This window comes from Protopterus annectens, chromosome 1.part2 (genome assembly GCF_019279795.1).
Source record: "Protopterus annectens isolate FY-2018-M chromosome 1.part2, PAN1.0, whole genome shotgun sequence".
Classification (NCBI taxonomy): Eukaryota; Metazoa; Chordata; order Ceratodontiformes; family Protopteridae; genus Protopterus; species Protopterus annectens.
Genome location: NC_056727.1, coordinates 906,775,325 through 906,797,698, shown reverse-complemented (window position 1 = coordinate 906,797,698; position 22,374 = coordinate 906,775,325). Strand labels below are relative to the sequence as shown.

Here is a 22,374-nt window from a genome sequence, read left to right as displayed (position 1 = left end):
TGGATGCCAAGGTAGTAATGCAGATTAAGGATGGCATTGTGAACACTTTGAATGAATGTTTATGTATGGGGTTGATCAAATCCTTACTTGAGTACTTCATGGTGGAATACCCCATTATTCCCCAGCTACATGGCCTGCCTAAAATTCATAAAAATTCAGATTTTCCTAGCTTTAGATCAATAGTAGCAGGTAGCAGCTGGCTCACTGAGCCAGTGTCTATTTATTTGGAATCCCAACTCAAAATGGTGCTTGTAGATTCATCTGTTGTTGTAAGAGACACAGAGCATTGCGTGATCGCTATGGTTCCATGCATGATGTTGATGTGAATTAAATTGATTATTTAGTAACACTTGATGTTGTGTCCTTGTTTACTTGCATTCCCAATCAACAGGGCATCACTATGGTTAAGGAAGTGCTTCATAATTCAAATACATTTTCATCAAGACATGTTGATTTCCTATGTATATTATTAGAAATGGTACTTGAGAGTAACATTTTTTTCTTTAATGAACAATGTTACTGGCAAGTTTCTGGCATGGCAAGGGGGACGAGTTGTGCCAACTCATATGCAAACTTAGTTATGGCACATTGGGAGCAATGCTTTATGACATTTCATGGTAACCATGTACGGTTTTACCATCAATTTGTAGATGATCTTTTTGTTGCATGGCATGGCGATGAGTTGACACTAAGACAATTTTTGGACATGGCTAATTTAAGCAGTGGGTTTCTTAAATTTACTATGAATTCCTCTTCTAGTTCAATTAATTTTCTTAATATAGTTGTTTATAGGAAGGGCAATGCTTTTAGTACTAAGCTTTACAGAAAGGAATGTTATGTTCCATCCTATTTACACAGGGATAGCATTCATCCCCAGCATGTGTCCCCCAATATTTTGAGAAGTCAGGCCATGCGCACATCTCACTTAACTTGTGAAGATAGTGATGTTATATATGAGATGGAACAGCTTAAGGTAGCCTTTGAGTTCAGAGGTTACAAGGAGCATGAGATCTGTAGAGCTCATAATAAAGTATTAAATGAGCGTTATGGTCGTACCAAATCCTATTATTCAGAGGGGAGGGACTCTATGAGTAACATTAGTACTGGAACCTCTGTGGTTCCAATTGTTTTGACATATACACAAGATGTGGGTCATATACAAGAGGTCTTTACTAGGAACTGGCCCATATTGCAGATTGATGAAAGAGTTTCGGCAGTGACTGGGTCTAAACCTAGGTTCGTTTTTAAGAACAGAATGAAATTAATGCAGCACCTGTGCTACCATAAGAGAACAACAGCTAGTTGTACTATGGGGGGGCACACGTAAATGTGGATGCTGTAATTATTGTAACAGCTTAGACGAATCCAGGTTCTTTAAGCATCCCGGAACTGGTAGCCTTTGGCAGCTTAAGGTTATAGCAGATTGCAATATTCAAAACTTGATGTATGTAGCACATTGCACAGTATGTTTTAGATTTTATGTTGGCAAAACCAACCGTAGGTTAAAGAAGCGCTTTCGTGATCACTTGTATTGCATCAAGAAAGTGTTAGATTACAGTGCATTACCAAAGCACACTTTTCAGGAGGGTAACGCACACACTTTCTTGTTTCAGGTTCTACAGATAATGGAGACTAACTAGAGAATGGGTGACATTGTTAATAAAACAGAAAATGTAGAGTTGCAATAGATTTGATGTTTGGCCTTGCACAGAAGCCTGGGATTAATGACAGTGTGCCCCTGAAACCTGTGGTTAAAGCTAAGAAATTGAGATGGTACTATGTAAAGCATACGTAAAGACTTGTACCCTTTAAGGTTTTAGCAGTTTTTTAAATTGATTTTTAGTGTGTTAGTTATGGTTGCTTTCTGATAGGTTGATAGGTAATTGGTAATTGGTGATAGGTAATTGTCTTGTATTTAAATATTCAATGTGACTTGTATGTTGTCTGAATTTTAACCGCGGTGGTGGTGCTGTGGTAGCGTTGTCGCCTCACAGTAAGACGTTGTCCCATTCGATTCTCAGCTAGAGTGTCTTCTGTGTGGAGACATGCGTGAATGGGCATACCTTCGTTGAAGGTTGTGCGTCAGGACTAGCAACTCGGCACGTAAAAATCTACTGCCAATCATTAGCGGACCGGAGTTCCGCTGTGGCGACCCCTAACCGGGAAAAGCCGAAAGACAACAACAACTTGTATGTTGTCTGAAGAAGCAGTGTTTCACTGCAAAAGCGCTCACATTTTCTTGTTATTAAAGAAGTTTGGATTTTATAACGTCCATTTGGATTTATTTCTGTTGCAGACTGAGTTGGCTGTTTACACCTTGGATTCCTCACCTCTGTTGGAACTATTTTTATTTCATTTACATTTCAAAGAATGTTGAACAGAGTATTACATATGCAATATGTTTCTGCTGGTCAGAATAAGACAATTGTTTTTGAGGGTGATCGAGAGTCTGACTTGCTCTCAGGGTATGGGCAGTGAGTGCTGTTTCCATCAAGGTTGCAGGTTTGATGCTTAAATGCATGAGTAGCAAAAGTTGGATAACTCCCTGGTTTACAGCTGAAAAAAAGAAACGTGAGAGGACTACTGTATAAGCCTGAGCTTTTGCAAGAATCTGTCCTGCCACAGAAGGGAGACTTCCCCTTTAAGTAGCCTTAAAGAGAGTGTGAACAGGTGCTTAAATCAGGGCTGTAGTGACAAGAGTGTTATGTAAGTTTGGAGGGACAGTGTGCTGCTGAGCTGTGGGAAGGCAAATAGCTGGGGAAAGGAAAACATGCATTTCCTGCATCAAACTAGGAACATTGCTTTTGCTTACAGGCCTGTGTTCTGGAAATCTTAAAAGATAGTTATCAGGGGTTAGTATTCTCATTACGTCTAACCAAGCACAGAAACAGAAAGCCTGCAAAGTAAGAGTGGATTGTGGCTGCTGTTTGCAAACAAGAGCGTGCCGTAACTTTTAAAAGCCTTCACTAAGCTGGAAAGCAAACTGTTGTTATGAACTCTGCAGAGAGAGTGACTAAAAGCATATATATGCTCAAGTATAAAACAGGAGAATCAGCTTGTGTAACAACTAACTGCTGGTGAATTAATTTCTGTATCCATAGAGTCTACTTGGAAGATATGTCTTTGCTTTACTACTTTGAACAGCTATACAAAGAAGCTACTTTGATTTACCATTTGCTGATGGAATGAAGCATATTCCTTTGTGGTTGTTTGAATCAGGTTTCTTAAGGCTGGGTTGAACAAAAGTGAACTATCTTGTTGACATTAATACAGCCTCCTGTTCGAAGTGTATCCAAATAAATAGCAGAGTGTCACACCCTGTTTTTTGGAGCTCAGAGTGACAAACGTGATTTTTCTTGCTGTAATATAGACTTGTCTTACTATACTTTCCAAGTTATAATTAACTATTTAATGTCTGTTAGTGTCCATTATCATTTATAGCTGCAGAACTTAGGAAATAAATCCCTGATTCAGAGATTGTAAAATAAGGTACAAAGGAACAAAGCCAAAATGGCTGACACCCATTGTCCTGTACTACCAGAGTTTCTCGTGCAAGATCAGTGATAACTAACAGTATCAGTATAAACACTAAGGAGGTCCACATTTTGTTTTTTTCTTAAGCTAAACTGCAGCCTTCTGCCCTGTTTCTAGGTCTAATAAAGCGATATGATGATCTGATCTCATGTGTCAGGAATTACTTTTTGTCAGGAAATCCATACCACATGTTTGCATTGTATGCCTCGAGGCCCTGTTCAGCTCACATAACCTTACGGTATCCAATGTGCCAAACTTTTCCATTGTATCTTTACAGACAACCTCTGTAACATTTAAATAGCACGGTCAGGAAAACAGCATCATGTTATTTCAAAGTGAAATGTTTAACATGCAGTTCAATATGAAGGTGTATCAGAATAAATTCTTTATAACCCATACATTCAAGAGGAATACCAGTATAAAGTCAAATTTTTTTCACATGTGATTTGGGAGTAAAAAGATGTTAAATGATATGCTCACAGTCATTCAGCACTAAGTAAGGGCTGACAAAATACACTGTCAGCAAACATGCAGTGCTATTATACAAGCATACATGTTGGGCTTAGCTGATTATATCCCAGTACTGAGTGCCAGCACAAAGCTTAGTATATAACAAGGGTAGTGAATCACTGCAAGGCCATGAATCCCCCTTTAGTTGCTGAAGAAACCATAAGGCATAGCAACATGCAACACAGATCAGTGTAGTTTTAAAACAATTACTCACAGCAACAAATGACTCCATGTTGGTTTTCAAGTTAAACACACATTTCAATGCCACTGGGGGGAGTGAGGCACAGATCAGCTCCTCTGCTCTAAATGTTGTCAAATATAAATATTCATGATATGTATCTTAGATCACAGGCACCCTTGATGTAAAATATGATCACTCGCTTCTTGATATATTTTGAAGTGCAGCCCTTCCCCAGTTGTGCACTAAAACCAGAATTACCTGTATGCCCAGCCAGCTGAATCCATGGGTATTTCTTCCTGAAGGACAGCAGAAAAGGGGACCACTGTACCATGTTTCTAATTTTTCTCCAGGATTTGCTCTGTAGGAAAAAGAAAAGAAAAGAAAAATACTCATGAGAGAAGACAGTTTAGTGTTAGTTTTCTCATATATAACAACTGTAAAAGAAATGCAACACATGTACTTCTGGCAATAGATTCCCAAGGGTATTCCACAATGGATAAGAAACACATGGTGTATTAAACATTCACAGAAATCAATATGCCGTACTACTTTTGCAAGTTGTTCACTGTTACCAGTTACTTAGTTCTGCGTGCGTGCGTGTGTATGTACAGGGGTGTTGGATGAACTGATATTGGCAGTAGCAGTCACTGGAAGGAATATAGATAAAGGGCAAAAAAGGTAACACAGATAAAAATATTCAGTTAATAAAATGCAAGAAAGACCCAGCTAAACTAGCCTCTTCACTATGTAATTCCTTAAACCTCCTGTAGTGGTGGCCCATGGGATATATCAAAATGACCCCTTAAGGACATATCAGTGTCCCACGATTTTTTACTTTGTAAGTCTTTATGGGTACTTTGCCCCACATGTGTTAGTCCACATACCAGTGCAGCTTTATTTCACTTGCATTCAGGCTGTCTTAGGCACCAGTCACCTGATGCAGTCTAAGCCAGTGTGAAATAGCTGCTTGCTACTTCATTCATCAGCCCCCGCCCAGCCCCCCTCCCCCCAACTTCTGCTCCTCAGAAACTGCAAGAGTATCTGTAATATGTTATAATCATCTTAATTTCATCTGGGGCAAATGTTTAAACAAAGGTCTATTTTGAAATGAGTCAAGCCTGTGCCAAGTTATAAGAACTCCAGCATAGGCATGCAGTTGAGTCCAAAACCTGGAAAGGCGACTATTTTTTAATAAAAATTAACAAAATAAAAACTTAAAAAGCTTTTTAATTTGAAGGGTCTGTAGCCCATCAACGTAGTACCAAAAGACACCCATGCACTTTACAATGTCAAAATACCTAATTAATTATTCACGAGGGCTCAGTTTGGAGACCTACTTCTGATTCCCATCTTTTTGCATACAGACAGAATATAATATGCTCATCTTCTAAATCTGTCCCAATATATCTGTTGTACACTGAAACCCACTTGGTACCAGTCAGATACAGTGTATATTCCTGAGCCACACCACTTTTTGCGATTGTTACTGTGTGCATACTGTTATCAGATTGTTTTCTGTCTTGTACACTTGATCATTACACTGGTTGTCACCTGTGCATAGTTAACTGTACTTACTCCCAACTGGTAAGCAAGACTATGTTCTAAATAAGCACACACCAGAATAAAATGAGCAAAGAAAATGTAACTCGTTTTATGGCTGAAAACAAAAGGCAGATACCATAATGAAATAGTGACATGTGTACCATAATGTAAGTCAGTACAACATTTTATAATTAACCATAAAAGAGTCCATATGCATTTATTATATAAACAATTCAATGTGTTTTTTTCCTGTGTGTGTGCCTGTAGTGCACCATTTTGTCAGCTAATGCAACACCTTAACTACAACATGTGAATCTATTACCACTATGTGCACTTACTACACACATGAAAAAAAAAGTTAATTTACATCCTTGATATGAATGTGTGTTTCAGTGACATACAATTCTTTGATTGACATCAGTCATCCTAACAAAGCTTTAATAGTCTGTTTAATAACTGAAGTCATGCGTGAAAGGCACTTGAATTCTGCATATGTATTACACTTCGTTAAACTTATATTTTAGCACATTATAACACTTTAAATTCTACAGAGTTGTACACTGCCGATGACATAAAATGACATGACATTCCAAGTATGATCCAATATGGAAAAAAAAGTTGATTTGGAAATCCCCAGTAATTTCTGAAAAAATACCTTAAATTTAGCTAAATGTTGTTACCATTTAAGCAACTATTTCGCTTCAAAGGGAAATATGGGCAATTGGCACTTTGCAATTCATTCTGTCAGCAGAAAATGAATGCACTTATTTTCCCAAAAGGAAACATTATTTAATGTGTAAATGACAACTGATGGGAAAAATAAGCAAGGAATATGAAGTCCTTTTTGATGGCTAAAGATCTGTAAAAAAACACCTGTCTACTGCACAAGTAAGACCATTGTTTTGTAGAGCAGACCATCATTACTAATGACAAAGTGAAAAAATATTTAATATGTCCTTTATTCATTGATGTAAAACAACTTGTTCATTTTACTGCAGTCCAGAATACTATCTAAGATCTGCCACACCCTGGAAGTGCGTATGGGGTAATTGTGGCTGCTTACATCACAGTCAGGCAGTGTTTTGTGATTTAGGCACTGTACCAAAGGGCCAGAATATGTCTTTGCTACACTCTGGTGATGTTTCACAGAGATTAGAAAAGTGCTATTATATATCTAGTTAGACTGAAGTCTTGTTTTTTTTAACTAAGTCACTCATTGAACTACAGTTTAGCAAAGTTCTGAAGATGTTGTTACATGTCAACACTTATTAGGTTGATCATTGAGTAAAAAGCCCCCTTTGGTATGTACCCGTCCAAACACTAAACACAACTTGAATGACCACAACACTTTCTCCTCTACACTCACTATCTCAAAGTCTTGTTCATGTTCTCAGTATCATAGAGGCTACTGCATGCAGATTTCTGTCAGTGGTGGCATAAACACCAACTCAAGACATTTTAATTTCTACAACATTAACAAAACATACTAGATGGATAGATGTGCATCACTGAGAATACCACTTCTTTGGAGTCATCTTCCTCTCCACAAAGAGCAAAGTACTTCTCTTACACTAGTCAAACATAATCTGGATGAATGGATGAAATGCCTCTGGGTCATCTGTACCTAAATTACAAGGGCTAAAAATGTCATGGGAATAGCTTCATGAGGTCCTCATGGATCAGTAGCCCACTAAGTACCTATGAACCTATGAACAACACTGGTTCTGTATCGTTTGTAGAAGTCAAACAAATTCCATACATTGGGCCAAACAGACTGCTAGTACTGAGAAAAAATCTAACAGCCAGGAAATTAAATACTACTACAAAACAGCAAAGTTGTTAAAACAAATAGCTAAAACAGTTGTTCAGTAAAATCCATCTTCAGTTCAAACAGATCAATTGGACATAAGAATCTTAAGCTAGCAGTACGTTAATTCCAGGATGGGTAGTATTACTAAGCAACCTGGTCGTCAAATGCACTGAAAGGTAACATTGGATTTTCAAGAAGACATTTTCAGCAGAAAGTAAAGACAGAGGAGACTTCACAAGAAAGAACAAGCTCCTCTTTCTTGATAAATGTATTTATTCTATAAATGTCAGTGCAACGATAAGTACTCCTGCTTCACATCAGAAAGATACAGAGTTCAAGTCCTTGATATGGAAACTGCCTGATTTCAGCCTGGTAGATAAGCTGGTACAGCAGAGGACAGTAGCGATTTCAGAGATATCCTCAACTCACTAGTACTTTTCTGACCTGACAAAGGTAATCTTATGAAGTACACAGAAATGTAAGCCAGCCACTCATTTGGCACTGGGCCACTTCTTTTTGACAATTCTTCTCACATACAAGAGTAGGAAATGTTGTCTGGATAACAAAATATATCTGTATTTGTAAACGGTAGCACAGCACATCAACAAAAGATGCCAAACCTCTCCAAGATGGCCTATAAAAAAGACATAGCTGGTGCAGTAGTAACAGCCTGACATTTAAATCCAATACATTTCATGTCACAAGACTTGGTAAAATAATACAAATTACGATTACAAAATAAATGGTGACACCATAAAATCAGAAACATCACTAAAGCATTAGGAATAAGTGGTACCAATAACTTAAACTCTGACCAGTGTATACTTACCAAAGTGACAAAGTCAGGAAAAAATATATTCCGTGGCCAGTCTTACCCTAATGGGCAAGTCTAGCCACCCCAAGGAGTTCATTATACCATTTTATACTTAACTGGTCTGACCCTTCATAAAAAGTGCCGCATTCTGTCTGTAACCTATTATCAAGCCTTCTGTGACAAAATGAAAAAGTACAATGATTCCTTCCTAGAAAAATCAAGTAATAGAACATTTTGAAAAGCTTTAGGAAATGTGATATTCAGTTTCTTATGAGTTACAAAGAGTTCACGTCTACCTCATCTACAATGCTATTGACTGATCCAGTTCTGTGTGACAGTCTGCCTGGAAAGTAGTACTTGGTGCCAGCACCAGATGGGAGAACTACCACAAATGGATGGCAACAGGAAAAAGTGCTATCTTTGTGCTGCACAGGGACAAAGACCACACTGTGACTCAGATGACCCTGGATCCGATAATAGGAAGACAGTGACTATCCACTGCTAGCTCATCATTCTGCAGCATCCTAGAAGAGAAGGTAAAACTGACACCTGACAAAGCCGGGGCAGCACAGCGGAACACTGCAAAGGTCAGGGAACAGTACATACGAAGCAGAACTCATTAGAAGTACCAGGCAGTGAGCATGCACTTGCATTCACATGTAAGAGGCCTGTATTGTGGGATTTCCACTTACCCAAGATGCTGTTTGGGGGGGAGGGGTTACAGGAAACCCTGATGGTTGTCAGTGTGACAATGTGAGGTATTGCCAGCTATGTCAGGAGAAGTAGGGCAGTGGATATGTAGCATATGTCAGCATAGCTAGCTGGAGTTTTGAAAAGAATTATATGTCATTTGTATGTCAAGCTGATTTGTACAGGTGCTTGTGTTGAAAATGCATTTGTAACGTTGCTTGTGTTAAAAATGTACCAAGAGTGGGTCCTGCTGGACAAAAAAAGAAATACACCTGTATGTCAGACTGTATTGTAACTGATTAAATATATATATTGTAACAGAGGATACTGGAAGAGAAGAAGTTAAGCTTAGCCCCAGCTAACTTTTAAAAAAATATCCTGAAATTAAATTACTTAATTTAGGCCATAAAGATTGTATCTCACAGATATCAATGCAGCCAGAGACAAAAAGCCTGTATTGTGAAGCCTTCTGTATTGTCTTTAGCAGTGAACTAATTGCTACCCTGGATGATGGAAATGTTGAAATGGTTTTATGGCTTCCAGATGCTAGAACACATCTTAGCAAAGCTCTATCTGTGTATATGGTAACACTTATTTGTGAAATTCTGTTTCAGTTTCTAGTAGGGGTAGAATGGGAACCAGAAGTCAGATGACCAGATGTAGGTGGTGTCATTCTGTAATCCAGACTGAAAGGATGTTTTAACACTAGATGAAACAGAAGTCTCAAGGCAGTCTGTTTTTGAAACCTGATACAGAAGGATCACTCACCTACTTCATCTTGCCTTGCTTTAGTAAGTAACCAGGGAATATACATTACTTAGATCAGTTAGGAAAATACAGTGAGATTAGTTAAGGACTAGTTTTCTGTATCTGTGTGAATCTATTCACTTGTGCTATTTTAATATTTCCTGTGATTGAAACTCTGGTGTTTTTTGGAAACAGATATTTAATATTTGCATGTTTTTAATATTTATTATTAAATATATTTAAACTTTTCACTGTGGCTGGTCCTTTAGAGAATATTTAACCTTTGAGAGTACTTATATTTATTTGTGACACTGTGGCCACTCCTGAAAGCCTTGCTGTTTGGTCAACATTACTATTTGTTTTAGTATTAATTTCACTCAGTATAATTGAGTACCCTTGTAAGAGCCTTAGAGTAGCTGGTTTTGGAGTGTCTGGTGGCAGTAACTACCTTATAGTCTGGGCAAATGGTAGCAAAGTGAGTAAATCTGTGCCAGCTTTTCCCAGGTGTGTGTGTGTGTGTGTGTGTGTGTGTGTGTGTGTGTGTGTGTGTGTGTGTGTGTGTGTGTGTGTGTGTGTGTGTGTGTGTGTGTGTGTGTGTGTGTGTGTGTCTGCAAATCAAATCTCAAAGACTGTGCGTGTCAGCAGCTTGGAGCAGGGACACAGAGCACTGGTTTCATAGAGAGGGTGGTGGAGGACTTGGCTTGGACACTCAAATGAGGACTCAACTCTACAGCTGTGCCGGTGGGGAGTCTTATCGGGGGCCTGGAGAGAAAGAGAATCCCAGACCCCAGACTGCATGTGTTCCCTGTGTGCTCTTAAGGGAAACTGTACTTGATGCACAGAGCTGCATCTGGAAATACTGTGCGTCTCCATCTTTGCTAAAAGTGAACATCCCTCACCAAGGTCAGTGGTGAAGATTCAGGCTGCTTGATTACTGGCACAGAGGAGGGATGTCACAGTCAGGATGATGGCCCCTATTGTTGACAGATTTCAGTGAGATGCAGGAAGGTAATGGTCAACAAAGTAAAGGATGGGATAGCAAGAAAAGAAAAGAAAAATATGACAGACACATTATGCAGCACCTTCAAAGATTATGAAATTAGCTTATCCTTATGATCACAGCTGGTCAGTCAAAAACTCCTTCAAAATAGTACTGACAGATATATGGGAAGCCATAAACATCAACTCTGGGTTAGAGTAATTAAGTTGATTGAAGGCCAACAAGTTATAAGCCTGACAACTAGACCTGTGCAATTATCAATTTCTCCACCTGCCATATTACTTGCTAACTAAAATTATAAGCATGTAAGTATGTAATTATTTAAGTTTTAGTAATTTGTACCTTTGGACTTTCTTTTTCTTTAGTTGACTTAATATGGCTTAAATGCTTAGGAGGCTATACGAGGAATCAGAAATGAAAATTAAAGTGGGTTTGTTCCTCTCTGCTAAGTTCTGTTTGAGCAGAGGAACCAGGTAGGAGTGTCCTCTTCCCCTTGTATTATTTGTGTTATATTTAGAACCACTGGCAAAGAAAATAAGGGACTCGGAAATTCAAGGATATAATTGGCATGGTAGGCTTTATTTGCTGATTATATTATTCTATACCGGATAAAACCAGAAATGGACATTCCAGTGCTGTGGAACAGTCTGAGACAGTTTAAAGTATTTTCAGGATACAAAATTAATGAAGGTAAAACAAAGGCAATAGCTATAAACTATGTACCCACACATTAGTTGATTCAGCAATACCCATATTTATGGGGACATGTTAAAATGAAGCACTTAGGAATATGGATGAAAAAGGATTCTGTTGAGGCAACTACGGATATGTGGGAATAGACTAAATAAAATATAACACAAAAACTGAGAAATTGGAAGCTTTACTTGATCAATATGGATAGCAAGATATAAGCACTGAAAATATTTTTGGTCCCTTTAGTTTTATACATAAGTCAGGCATATTTTTATCAGTTTACTATTAAATCTCCAAAGTCCCTGTCCTCGACTGACATGTGGTCAAAAGGCAATTTTCAAATGGGCAGAATGCCGAACCAAAATACATTGACTACACTACAGTGAATTGGTAGTGTAGCTCAAGTATCTGAGTTCAGCAATGTGCACGCAGATTACGGTTCAGTGAGGAACAGGGAATTAGCCCTTTTCCTCACTGTAATGCGATCTTGGAGTTGGTATATTTACTTTGCAGGGGGTGCAGGGGATTGTAGCCCCCTGCAAAATAGTACAATTAACATATCACTGACTGTAGAGTGTAACGGTATGTTAAGGTACATAGCATAAGTGACTGGCGTCACCTCCTGCTATGTCGAATACATCAAACTAGAGATGTCGATGTATTCATTTTTGCCATGGCTGCTATCTCAGAGTTCTAAATTCTGCATTTTGGATCAACCATTGTAACCGGTTGACGAATGCAGTTTTGGAATTTCAACAGTAAACCTTTTATTCAACCAGAGAAGATGTGAATAGCAATTAATAAAGAGTTGAAGGATTTTATCTGGGAGGGGAAGATGAGAAAAGTCACGTGGGATAAGCTGATCATTCCAATGGAACAAAATGGTGTGGGATTACCTCATCTGAAGGGGTATTTCAGAGCTACACAGTTAAGGCTCACATGCATAGTACAAGTATAAAGCAATAATTCAAAGTGGAAGGGGATGATGATGAAACAGGGGGAAAGCTCAAGAAACAAGGAGAAACTGGAATTTTGGATGCAGATCCTTAAGGAGAATAACAATAACCATACAGAATATTATATTCATAAAGTAACATAAAGTACTTTAAGAACTAGGTCAACACGGGGATGGAGAAAAGAGATTCTGCCGATAGGGATGACTGCAATTATGGATACAGACAATAGGCTAGAGAGGGCTGGAATTTAGTGCAGAAAGCTGGCAAAAGAACCAAGGTATAGGACCAAACAATTAAAGAGGGAAAGGTAACAGAATGGGAAGAGGACAAGAATTTATTTGGAGTGCAGGCTAGAGATTGATATCAGTCCTTGATAAGGAAGGCAGAGTATAGGTAAAAAGAAAGAAACAGGCAAATCCTAAGCAAAAAAAAAAAAAACAGCACTGGTATAATTTTTTGTAGAATCTAGAAAAGAAGCTACTGTTAAAAAAGGAATAATTAGTAGGACATATAAAATATTGCATGATAACTGTAAGAGCCAATCAAAGGAGATTAGAACAGATTTGGAAGATATATTTGTCATGCTTGTGCACTGACCCAGTAATCAAGGAGCTTCACTTCTCACCACTAACACCATTGGGGGGGTGTCCACACTGGGAGGATAACAAGTACACACACAGTAAAGTACAATTTCCCTTAAGAGCACACAGAGATCACAGTCAGTCTGGGGCTGGTTTCTCCCTTTCTCTCCAAATCCCCAGTAAGACTCCCCACTGGCACCACTATAGGGTTCAAATCTCAGCCGAGTAGTCAAGCCAAAACCTCCAGTACCGCCTCCGTCCAACCGGCGCTTTGTGTCTCTGCCCAAGTAGCGACACACACACACACACACACACACACACACACACACACACACACACACACACTTTGAGATTTGATTTATAGATCAACACACAGACACTCCTGGGGAAGGCTGGCACAGGTTCACTAGCTATGCCCCCTCTGCCAGGCCTATAAGGTTGTAATCCACTGCCACCAACTACTCTTATCAGCTACTCTAAAGGCCCTTGCCAAAGAGTGTCCAATTCTACTGTGCAATGTTACTGTTATCCAACTGGTAAGTGTGACTGACACTTTAAGGCTATTTAGGAATGGCCTATACAGTATCACCAAATACATGCAAGTACGCTAAGAGCTTAAATTATCTCAATACAAAGCAGCCATAGTTAAAAGATTTAAATATATTTTAATAATAAATAATAAAAAACACAAGACAATACTTATTAATTCAACACAATGGCATTAGAGAGTTCAGAAATCACAGGAAATACTTCAAAATAACATTGTAGGACAGTCTGACATAACTATAGAAAACAGCTATATTCCTATCTATTTCTAAGAGAAATACTAAGATCTTGGTCTTACTTACAGAGCAAACCAAGTGCTGGTGAGCTAATGTGTTCAGGTTCAGACACAAATGCAAAATGCTAAATCTTTACCTCTGAGAAAGTCTTAAATTGATAATACACACTACTGCTGAGTCACTTCAGATTACATCATTCTTGACACTTCTGCTTAAGGCCAGGCTCACAGAACTTAAAATAACATTTCTTTGTAATCTGCACCTGCCAGAAAGCCACAGCAATAAAAGACACTTTACATGTGAAACCTAGTAATTATCTCTGTCTTAGGACAATGGAAAGAATTTCCTGGTCCAGACATCCTGTCTCTGAGCTTGAGATCACACACAGTTGTAAAATTCTTTACTTATCAGCTTTCTTCCAGCAGGGTGCACTGTGGTTACATTTTTTGAAGCTTAGCACATAACACAGTTTTCTTACATTTGTGAAACCAGACTGTGGATCATGTAATATTTACAATGGCATAGAATTATTTACAAAATTCTATCTGGCTTGGCTGGCAGCCCCTCAGTTTTTCACAATACTGAATAAGCAATTCACACAGAAACAGTGAGGGGTATATGCATGACCCCCAAATATGCAGCAATGTCTAGAAGAGTTAGGGTCTTTGCTTAGAAGTGTTTGCATACATATTTTTATACCCCAACTAGACTCCAAAGAAGTTTTCCTCAGATAGATTACAAATGTTGGAGGTGCGATGGGGAAGAAAGAGGTAATTGGGAACATATATTTTGAGACTGTGATGAATTAGCAGACATTAAAAATTCCCTACAGACTACTCTATAAGAAATACTGGACAGGCAATTTGGTGTAACCAAGGAAATGATTTTTTGAGCTATGATACAGAATCAGAATTGCTTAGACATAGTAAGGCCTTGCTGAGTCTAATTATGGTGGCTACCAAAAAGCAATTACTAGAAAATGGAAATCAAACTCTAAACTAACTGTACTTGAAGTAATGAATACAGTGACAAAAATAAAAGTACTAGAAATGGGATCTTTAGAAAAGGGTAGGAGCAAATTATATAGAAAAATGGGAATTGCGGAAGCAATACATGCAGAATAATGTTTTGGAAGAGAAATGATGTTTAGAAGAAGGCAGGAGTTGAATGAGCTATGTAATGCTTGACTGGCAATGACTGGATAGATTGTAAGTGATGTATAATGTTTGCAGCTATGAAATATGTCAATATGGTTTATTTTCATTTATATAAATGGATGAGTGCCTATGTCATAAGTGATAATTTAATACAGATGTTTCTTGTTTAAAAATACAGCTTAAATATAGTCACTCAATGACTGATAATGAATAGTTTTAATGGTACAAAAGGAATAACCCCAACAAATGGAATTCTAACTTTCAGCACCTTCAAGGTGAAGGAAAGCTTACTGAGTACCAGAGAAGATAGCAGAAGGACAGACTGCAGTTTCAAAATGGTGGCAAGCCTGTTCAAAAGCTACCTGTCCTTAACTGCAGGCTGTATAAATTGATGCCAGCAATCTGAGCTAAGGGTATTAAGGAGAGTCAAATGGGCTGCCAAATGTCATATCTGAAATTTAGGTACTCAATCACAGCAGATGAAAAAGGAAATGGGTCTTTACCAAACATAACTACTTCAGACAGGAGACACTTTTATTTCCTAGTAATACCAAGGTGCAAAAGTCTCAACAGATGAACCCCCTCCCCCATCAACACCAGCAGAGAAAAAATGTCTGGCACGTGAAAATACTGTTTTACTAAGAAAAAAGTATTCAGGTGGACTATAAGTGGGATGCGGCTTTCTTAGATGCCATTTTTGGTAAACTGTCTCCAGTTTATACTGCAGATATCCAAGTTAGTCAGTAATCTATGTATTAAAGTTGGCAAGGCAGCAGAATGGACAGTAAGCATTACCCCTTGCAATAGTACCTAAGCAGTAACAAACGTTCTAGACACTGGATCATAAAGAAAAAAGATGCAGTCTGATGCTAAGGATAACATCAAGACATCTGACCTGATTGAACACAGGCAGCCTAGATAATCCAACTATTCACATGGTGTCTCTAGCAGAGATCTGCAGAGTAGGCTCAGACACTACTTCCATCTTAACCCACCACAAAAAAGTCACATCAAAGCTCATCCACTAATGGAACTAACCTATGCCCAGTACTTAAAACTGGCTTATGGTTTAATCATGCCTTAAATAGTGTAGCCCTTGCCGTAAGTGTATCATGTATGCAAATATGGGGCTTTCACTTCTGTACCTTTCATATAACACTAAAAAATGATGAAGAGAACTATCATATCCCAAGCAGATTTCAGACATGATCTCTAAAGAAACTAAATGCTTAATGACACCATTCTATCATCAATCTTGGTGACAGGCTGTCTTCCACTTGAGTCAGGAGTTTCATCAAGGCAAGAACAACAGCTGTTTCTTATCAACACAGACTTAAGCCTATTCAAACAGACCAAGCAGAGAGTACTTGTGACGGAACCCAATTCCTTGGCCATTTCACCTTCCATAAGGTTACACAAGCTCTGATTCCTCAATGATCTCCCTGTGAAGTTTCCCAGAGCCACATCTTGCCTCCTACTATACTAAATCCACATCACACTGAACATTCTACTGCTGCACACCCACCAAACCTTGAAGGAGAACCCAATTTTCTTAATGCTATTTTTAGTGAACTCAGCAAAGCTTAAGGAAGTACCACCATACTGCATCAGAAAGTGAGCTGCACACCACAGGGCTATGACTTCACATCTGTCAAAAGTTCAGCTTACGTTTTAAAATTTACTGACAGTCAGAAAAGTCATTTCTGGTGCTACAAGACAGGTGTTGATTCCATTAACTGCAACACCTACAGGGCCCTCCAGCTGTTAAAAGCGATGTTGTAGTTTCACTCATGATGTTCAGAAACAGTGATTCTACATCACTTGCTGGAGCTAAACTAAATCTGCAGCTAGGCTCACTATTTGTTTTCCATACTAATGTCAAAAAGGAGGGGAAGGAAACTTTCAAGTTTTAACTGCTCTTTTTTCTTGAGATGACTGTTCCTGGGATTAATAAAAAAAATATCCTTATCAGTTGAAATTGCAATAATGATCTTTATTAGTAAAGAACGAGCAAGTTCTGCTGCTGTCATCCAAATCATGCAAGTCTAGGCAAGTTAAATGCTTTTATTACAACTCTTAACAACTGGCACTGAACTCGGAAAAACAGCTCAAGCTTATTTGTTTAACCAACCTTTCCTAAAGAACAAGCAGCACCTGGAAGAAATGCTATTCAAATGTCACACTGCCTTTTCTAATCGCCCAACAGCAATGCATGCTATAAATAAAAGAGATCTATCAGTGATGAATAGTTGCTTCACACTGAAAACACAAGATTATTAAGAAAGATATTCAAAGTATGTAGCTCCTCATTTCCGCACATGCCCTAGGGACAGGGAAAAAAAAAACAGCAGCATTGCAAAACAGGAAACATAAAACGCAGATATATGAAAAACAGGACAACAACATAAATAAAACACAGCACAATGGCAATACTCAAATTCCCAAGATTGGATTAAACAGGAAAATGTGTACTACATGTCAATAATTCATAAATAAACTTCCTGAAAAACTTGGGCCTATACCTTTCAACCTTTTAACATAAAAATTCTGGACAATGAAAACATAATGGGGGACAAAGGTCCAAAAGTAGGGACAGATTTTAAATATTGCTCTTATAAATTTAAAAGCTTGACAGAATAACAGATTTTGCATTAGCATGTATCTTCATAAGTCTGAAACTCTGTCTGTCATTATTTAGTTACTTTAGTTCAAAGATTTAACAGAAAAACAAAAAAACAAAAAGTATAAGAAACAGCCCAAACATACGAGACAAGACTCTTGGCATTCTGCAAAATTTTGGACAGTTAGTTGAAACAGTTATGCCCCGGCCCCTCAGAGTACAGGGATAAATCCCTGACTACAGCACAAGTAGACAGTGATGGTTTAGCGGCACAGGCATCTGAGGGACTAACTGGGATAGGATAAGATTGAACAGCTGAGCCAACTCACTCGTGCTGTTGGTGGAAGGGAGGCTGTTGCGTTCATAACACACATGACACCTAGAGGAACCTAGATGAATTACACACCAATAATGGTCAGGTTGTCTTGCACCATCAATGCAGAGCAGGAAAAGGAGGAGGTGTGTATGGCAACATGCATTCCTCCTCCTCACCATTCAGCAACTGCAAGTCAGCAAGCCCCTCTGGTAGGAGGGATAAATAGACCATTCCTTAGGACCTGAAGCTAGCCTGTTCCCTACCACCCAATTCTCACCAGAAGGGGAAATGAGTGGATTGATTTGGCTTTCTGGGCTGGAACAAATGAGACATAGGATTCTCATCAAGCCAGGGGATGCCTGAAAATGAGACAACTGAGTATAGCCATTGGAGACATTGTGAGGTCTCAGGAAGGTGAGTGGGAAGAAAAAAATAAACTTCTTGAAAAATGTCTAAACACTGAATGTGAAATGTCTGTATGAGAACCAGATCTTAAGATAACTTAATAAACTTGGATGGAGTTTTTTAACTACTTATTATACAAAGTATTTTAAGAATCCTGTCTGAATTTTTACTTGAATACAATTCATGTGGAGAACAGTAAACAATCTACTACGAAAACTATACTTATACTTTACTTGAATTATGGAATCAGTTGACAGTTCTCTAAAACAATACAAAAATATACAGATGAATCAGCACATTTTTAGATTTCCAAATGTAAAGCTACTAATTGGAAATCATTTTCTGCACTCTTGTAAGATTTCTTACAATATACCTGCACAACGAAGAAGATGCATTTTAAGATGGTGCAGCTCCTAGAATACTGACTGCACTCACAAATCTGTTCCAAAGAATTTCTTGGAGAAAGGACAGTAAACAGTGAGTAAATCTTAATAAAGCCTCCTAGCAGAAGCACACTAGGAGAACAAGAAAATTCAAATGAATTTGCAGACATGACAAGTAATCACAAGGGGAGTTTCTAAAACTCAGATAAGGATGCAAACTGAAATGCAGGTGGGGACTTCAGAATGAAACAACAGGATGATGGGGGTCACCTGAAGGCTGTGCAGTAGTCAGTGTTCACTAGTGATAAGGTTGGATGAAAGTACTATTACCAAAACTATTATCGCTGGTACATTTTCTGCTCCCACTAGGTCTTTTGTAGTCCTTTCATCTCATGATGCTCTGTCTGCTGAGACTGTACATCCCTACCAGTGGTCACTGGTCCTGGGCTGACAGTGTGCTGTGTACTGTACAACCTACCCGAATGCCTTCATTCAGCACAGGCATTTCTGTTCGGCCTGTGGGACATACTGCCAACTCTGCACCTCTGCTGTCACATGCACTGGGCTCAGACATATAACCTCCCTCTTATGTGCCAAATGCATCTTTGTTTTCACATCCAAGGGATTTGTGTGAGTGACTCAGATATATAACAGCCCCCCAGATATATAACAGCCCCCCCCCACATGTGTGTCAAGGTGTGTATGAATGCACTGCTCCTTTCCTGCTAACATTCACTCCTGCTATCTCACATGGTACATGCAAAGGATGTTTGTTAGTATTACCCTAAGTGAATACTCCATGCACTGACCAAACCCAAAAGGGACAGAACACATAACTCTTCCTGAACATGAATGATTTACTTGGTATAGCAAGTGCCTACGGACTTCCTTTCACATTCTCCCCATTCTCTTCATTGTAGGACACTACTAAATTCCATGGTAGGTTTTTACAGTATACGTACCGCGGTGGTGATGCTGCGGTAGAGTTGTCGCCTCACAGTAAGACACTGTCCGGTTCGATTCTCAGCTAGAGCGTCTCCTGCGTGGAGACATACGTGAATGGGCGTACCTTCGTTGAAGGTTGTGCGCCAGGGCTGGTAACTCGGCATGTAAAAATCAACTACCAATCATTAGCAGACCGGAGTTCCGCTGTGGCGACCCCTAACCGGGAAAAGCCGAAAGACACAACAACAACTTACCTAAAATGATATATATGTATGTATAACACTGGTGCCCAGTTAGTTATGAATGTCAAAATAACAGCAAATCAAAAGCTTCACACAGTATGTTCATATTATGTAGTTCGAAAACACAGGCACATATGAATATAAGCTAACACAACAGCTTCTAGCGATGTTTGCACAGCAAGCAACACAAGTAATTGTCATGATATAATGTGTAAAAACTACACAAAAACACCTTTTCAGTCAGCAATGCACAAACGAGGACTCATCCATTAAGAAGCAGGTGTTAACATCAGTTGGTTGTTGTGTATAAATACACAGATCCTTGCATCCAAAAATGTTTTTCCCACTGGAAACATACAGAAAGCAGCAGAAAAAGGAGCAAAAATGATTCTGAATCCCAAGAAGCAGGGTAGTCAGAAAGGCTGACCTACAAGAGGAAGGTAGAAGTGCAGGGTGACAGCTGCCTGAGAGCTACACATAACAATAATCTTTTGTGTAACTACACTGCGGGATGATTCTAACTGTAATCATGAGGGAGAGAAATGCACCATGACCAGCTTTTCAGCATGGAGGGATAAAGCTCTGAGAATGGCCTATATAACATGAGTTTGAATGGTGACATAGGTGCTAAAAGAGCCAGGCATTGGGGCGGGATGTGAGTAGCTGATGCCATCTCATCTCTTCTGGAAAGAAGAATAGGAGTCTTCTGGTCAACTAACTGCTACCATGCAAGCATAAAAAAGGGCAGAACCACTGACATTGGCTTGACAATGGCAAGTCAGTCATGGTAGTCCTCATTACCATGTGAATGCAAGCACTCAGATGCACAGGGTGGGCGGGGGACATCCTGTGGTGACACGGGTGTTCACAAAAGCAAACAGCATAGGGTATTAAGCCTAACTTAGGAAGGCCCTCATTGCTAAGATGCAGGTGAATGTTCAAATTACCTACAAGGTTGTATGTATGACACCCTCACCAGTTATCTCTCACAGTTCTGCTGGGTACTCCCTAAAGGTGAGGGAATAAATGGACGGAAGGACGACAAGGGGAAGTTTGATGGTTGGCAAGCACTGAAAAAAGAACCTAGAAAAAAAAAATATATATATAGATATATAGATATATATATATATATATATATATATATATATATATATATATATGTATATATCGGAAACTGCATACAAAACAGCCAGTCACAGGCGGTGTTGCCCTTAAAGTATCCAGAAACACTATGACCTGCTTCACTTGGGGTGACAAGCCTTGTACATGTTCACTTATAGTATACATTCATTCACTGGGGAAGTCATAGAAGAGGAAATAAATCAAAACTCATTTTAAACTTTCATTCAATATTGTTTATAATGAGCACACACTATTACCCATAATGAAGACATGGTACGTTTGACAGCCTTTTCTCTCTTTCTGATTGATTCACTGACAGTATGTTTATGTTTTGTTGGGTGAAACTGGGTTCATGTCTGTCTAAATTTCCACTGCACTGCGGTCAGTTCATACCAATATCTCCTTGGTTTGACTACTGAGTGATGCATTTCTGTATTCTTTCTATAAACCATTAAAGATAGACTAAGTTTTGGTCAACTGGTGTAATAATGTACCATTTTAGTGCAATATTTTTGGAAACATTCTAAAATACATAGAAACAGCAAAAATGGCACTGAGGTAAGGCTCCAGGCTTTAAAGGTTTATTATCCAAAAAACACAGAACACAGAACACAAGCGCTTTCACCAGGTAGGCTTCTTCAGGTGTACTAAATTAAAATGCTGACATCTCTATTTATACTAATTACCATATGAATCTCCAAGTCATTCTTAAAGGCATATTGTAGTAAAATATTTTATACATAGAACCAAAACTTAAAACATAAATACATGCATATATAAACATGTTTAAAAACACTTAAAAACGAATATAGAAACATATGTCAAAACATATGTACATTCAAAAGGACCATATCATCTATGCAAAGGTTTGTTCTTTAAGACTAAATTTTATTTCTTTTCTGAGGTACCTGGTTATAGTTGGAATTTTTATATTTTCTATTTATCTGTTCCTTTGCTGTTCCAACAGAGCCAGGATTATGGCAATAGGCACTGCTATTAATTCGGAAGACATTGAATTGGATTATACACCTACTTTGAATGACTTATGGACCAATAATAATGTGAGTCAGTTTATCTCAAAGGTGAGCGAAAAGTACAACCCCTTGTTATGTTGTTATGTGGTAGTGCTCTTTTAGAGAATGAAGACACCATAAATGTTGACTATGTTGCACTGTAGAGTGAATTATTTACAATTCAGAAAGATCTACTGAAATTAAAAAGGACTCAGTTCGAAAAATACCATCTACAGACTTGTATCTCTGAAGGTATCATTCATAGGGGTCTTAGAATCTTAAAAATGCCTGCTCAGGTAGATTGTGACCCTGTTCTGCTTTCCGCCTGGCA

At 38.6% G+C, this 22,374-nt stretch overlaps 1 protein-coding gene across 1 annotated transcript in view; it reads right to left on the bottom strand.

Moving 5' to 3' along the window:
- The window catches only part of ITPKB (inositol-trisphosphate 3-kinase B), a 1,126,253-nt gene that overhangs the window by 467,429 nt on the left and 636,450 nt on the right, over nucleotides 1-22,374 (bottom strand). The window contains exon 3 of the mRNA XM_044059604.1: nucleotides 4,484-4,583. Within this exon, the coding sequence (XP_043915539.1) occupies nucleotides 4,484-4,583 (100 nt within the window). The remainder of the gene's footprint in view (nucleotides 1-4,483; nucleotides 4,584-22,374) is intronic.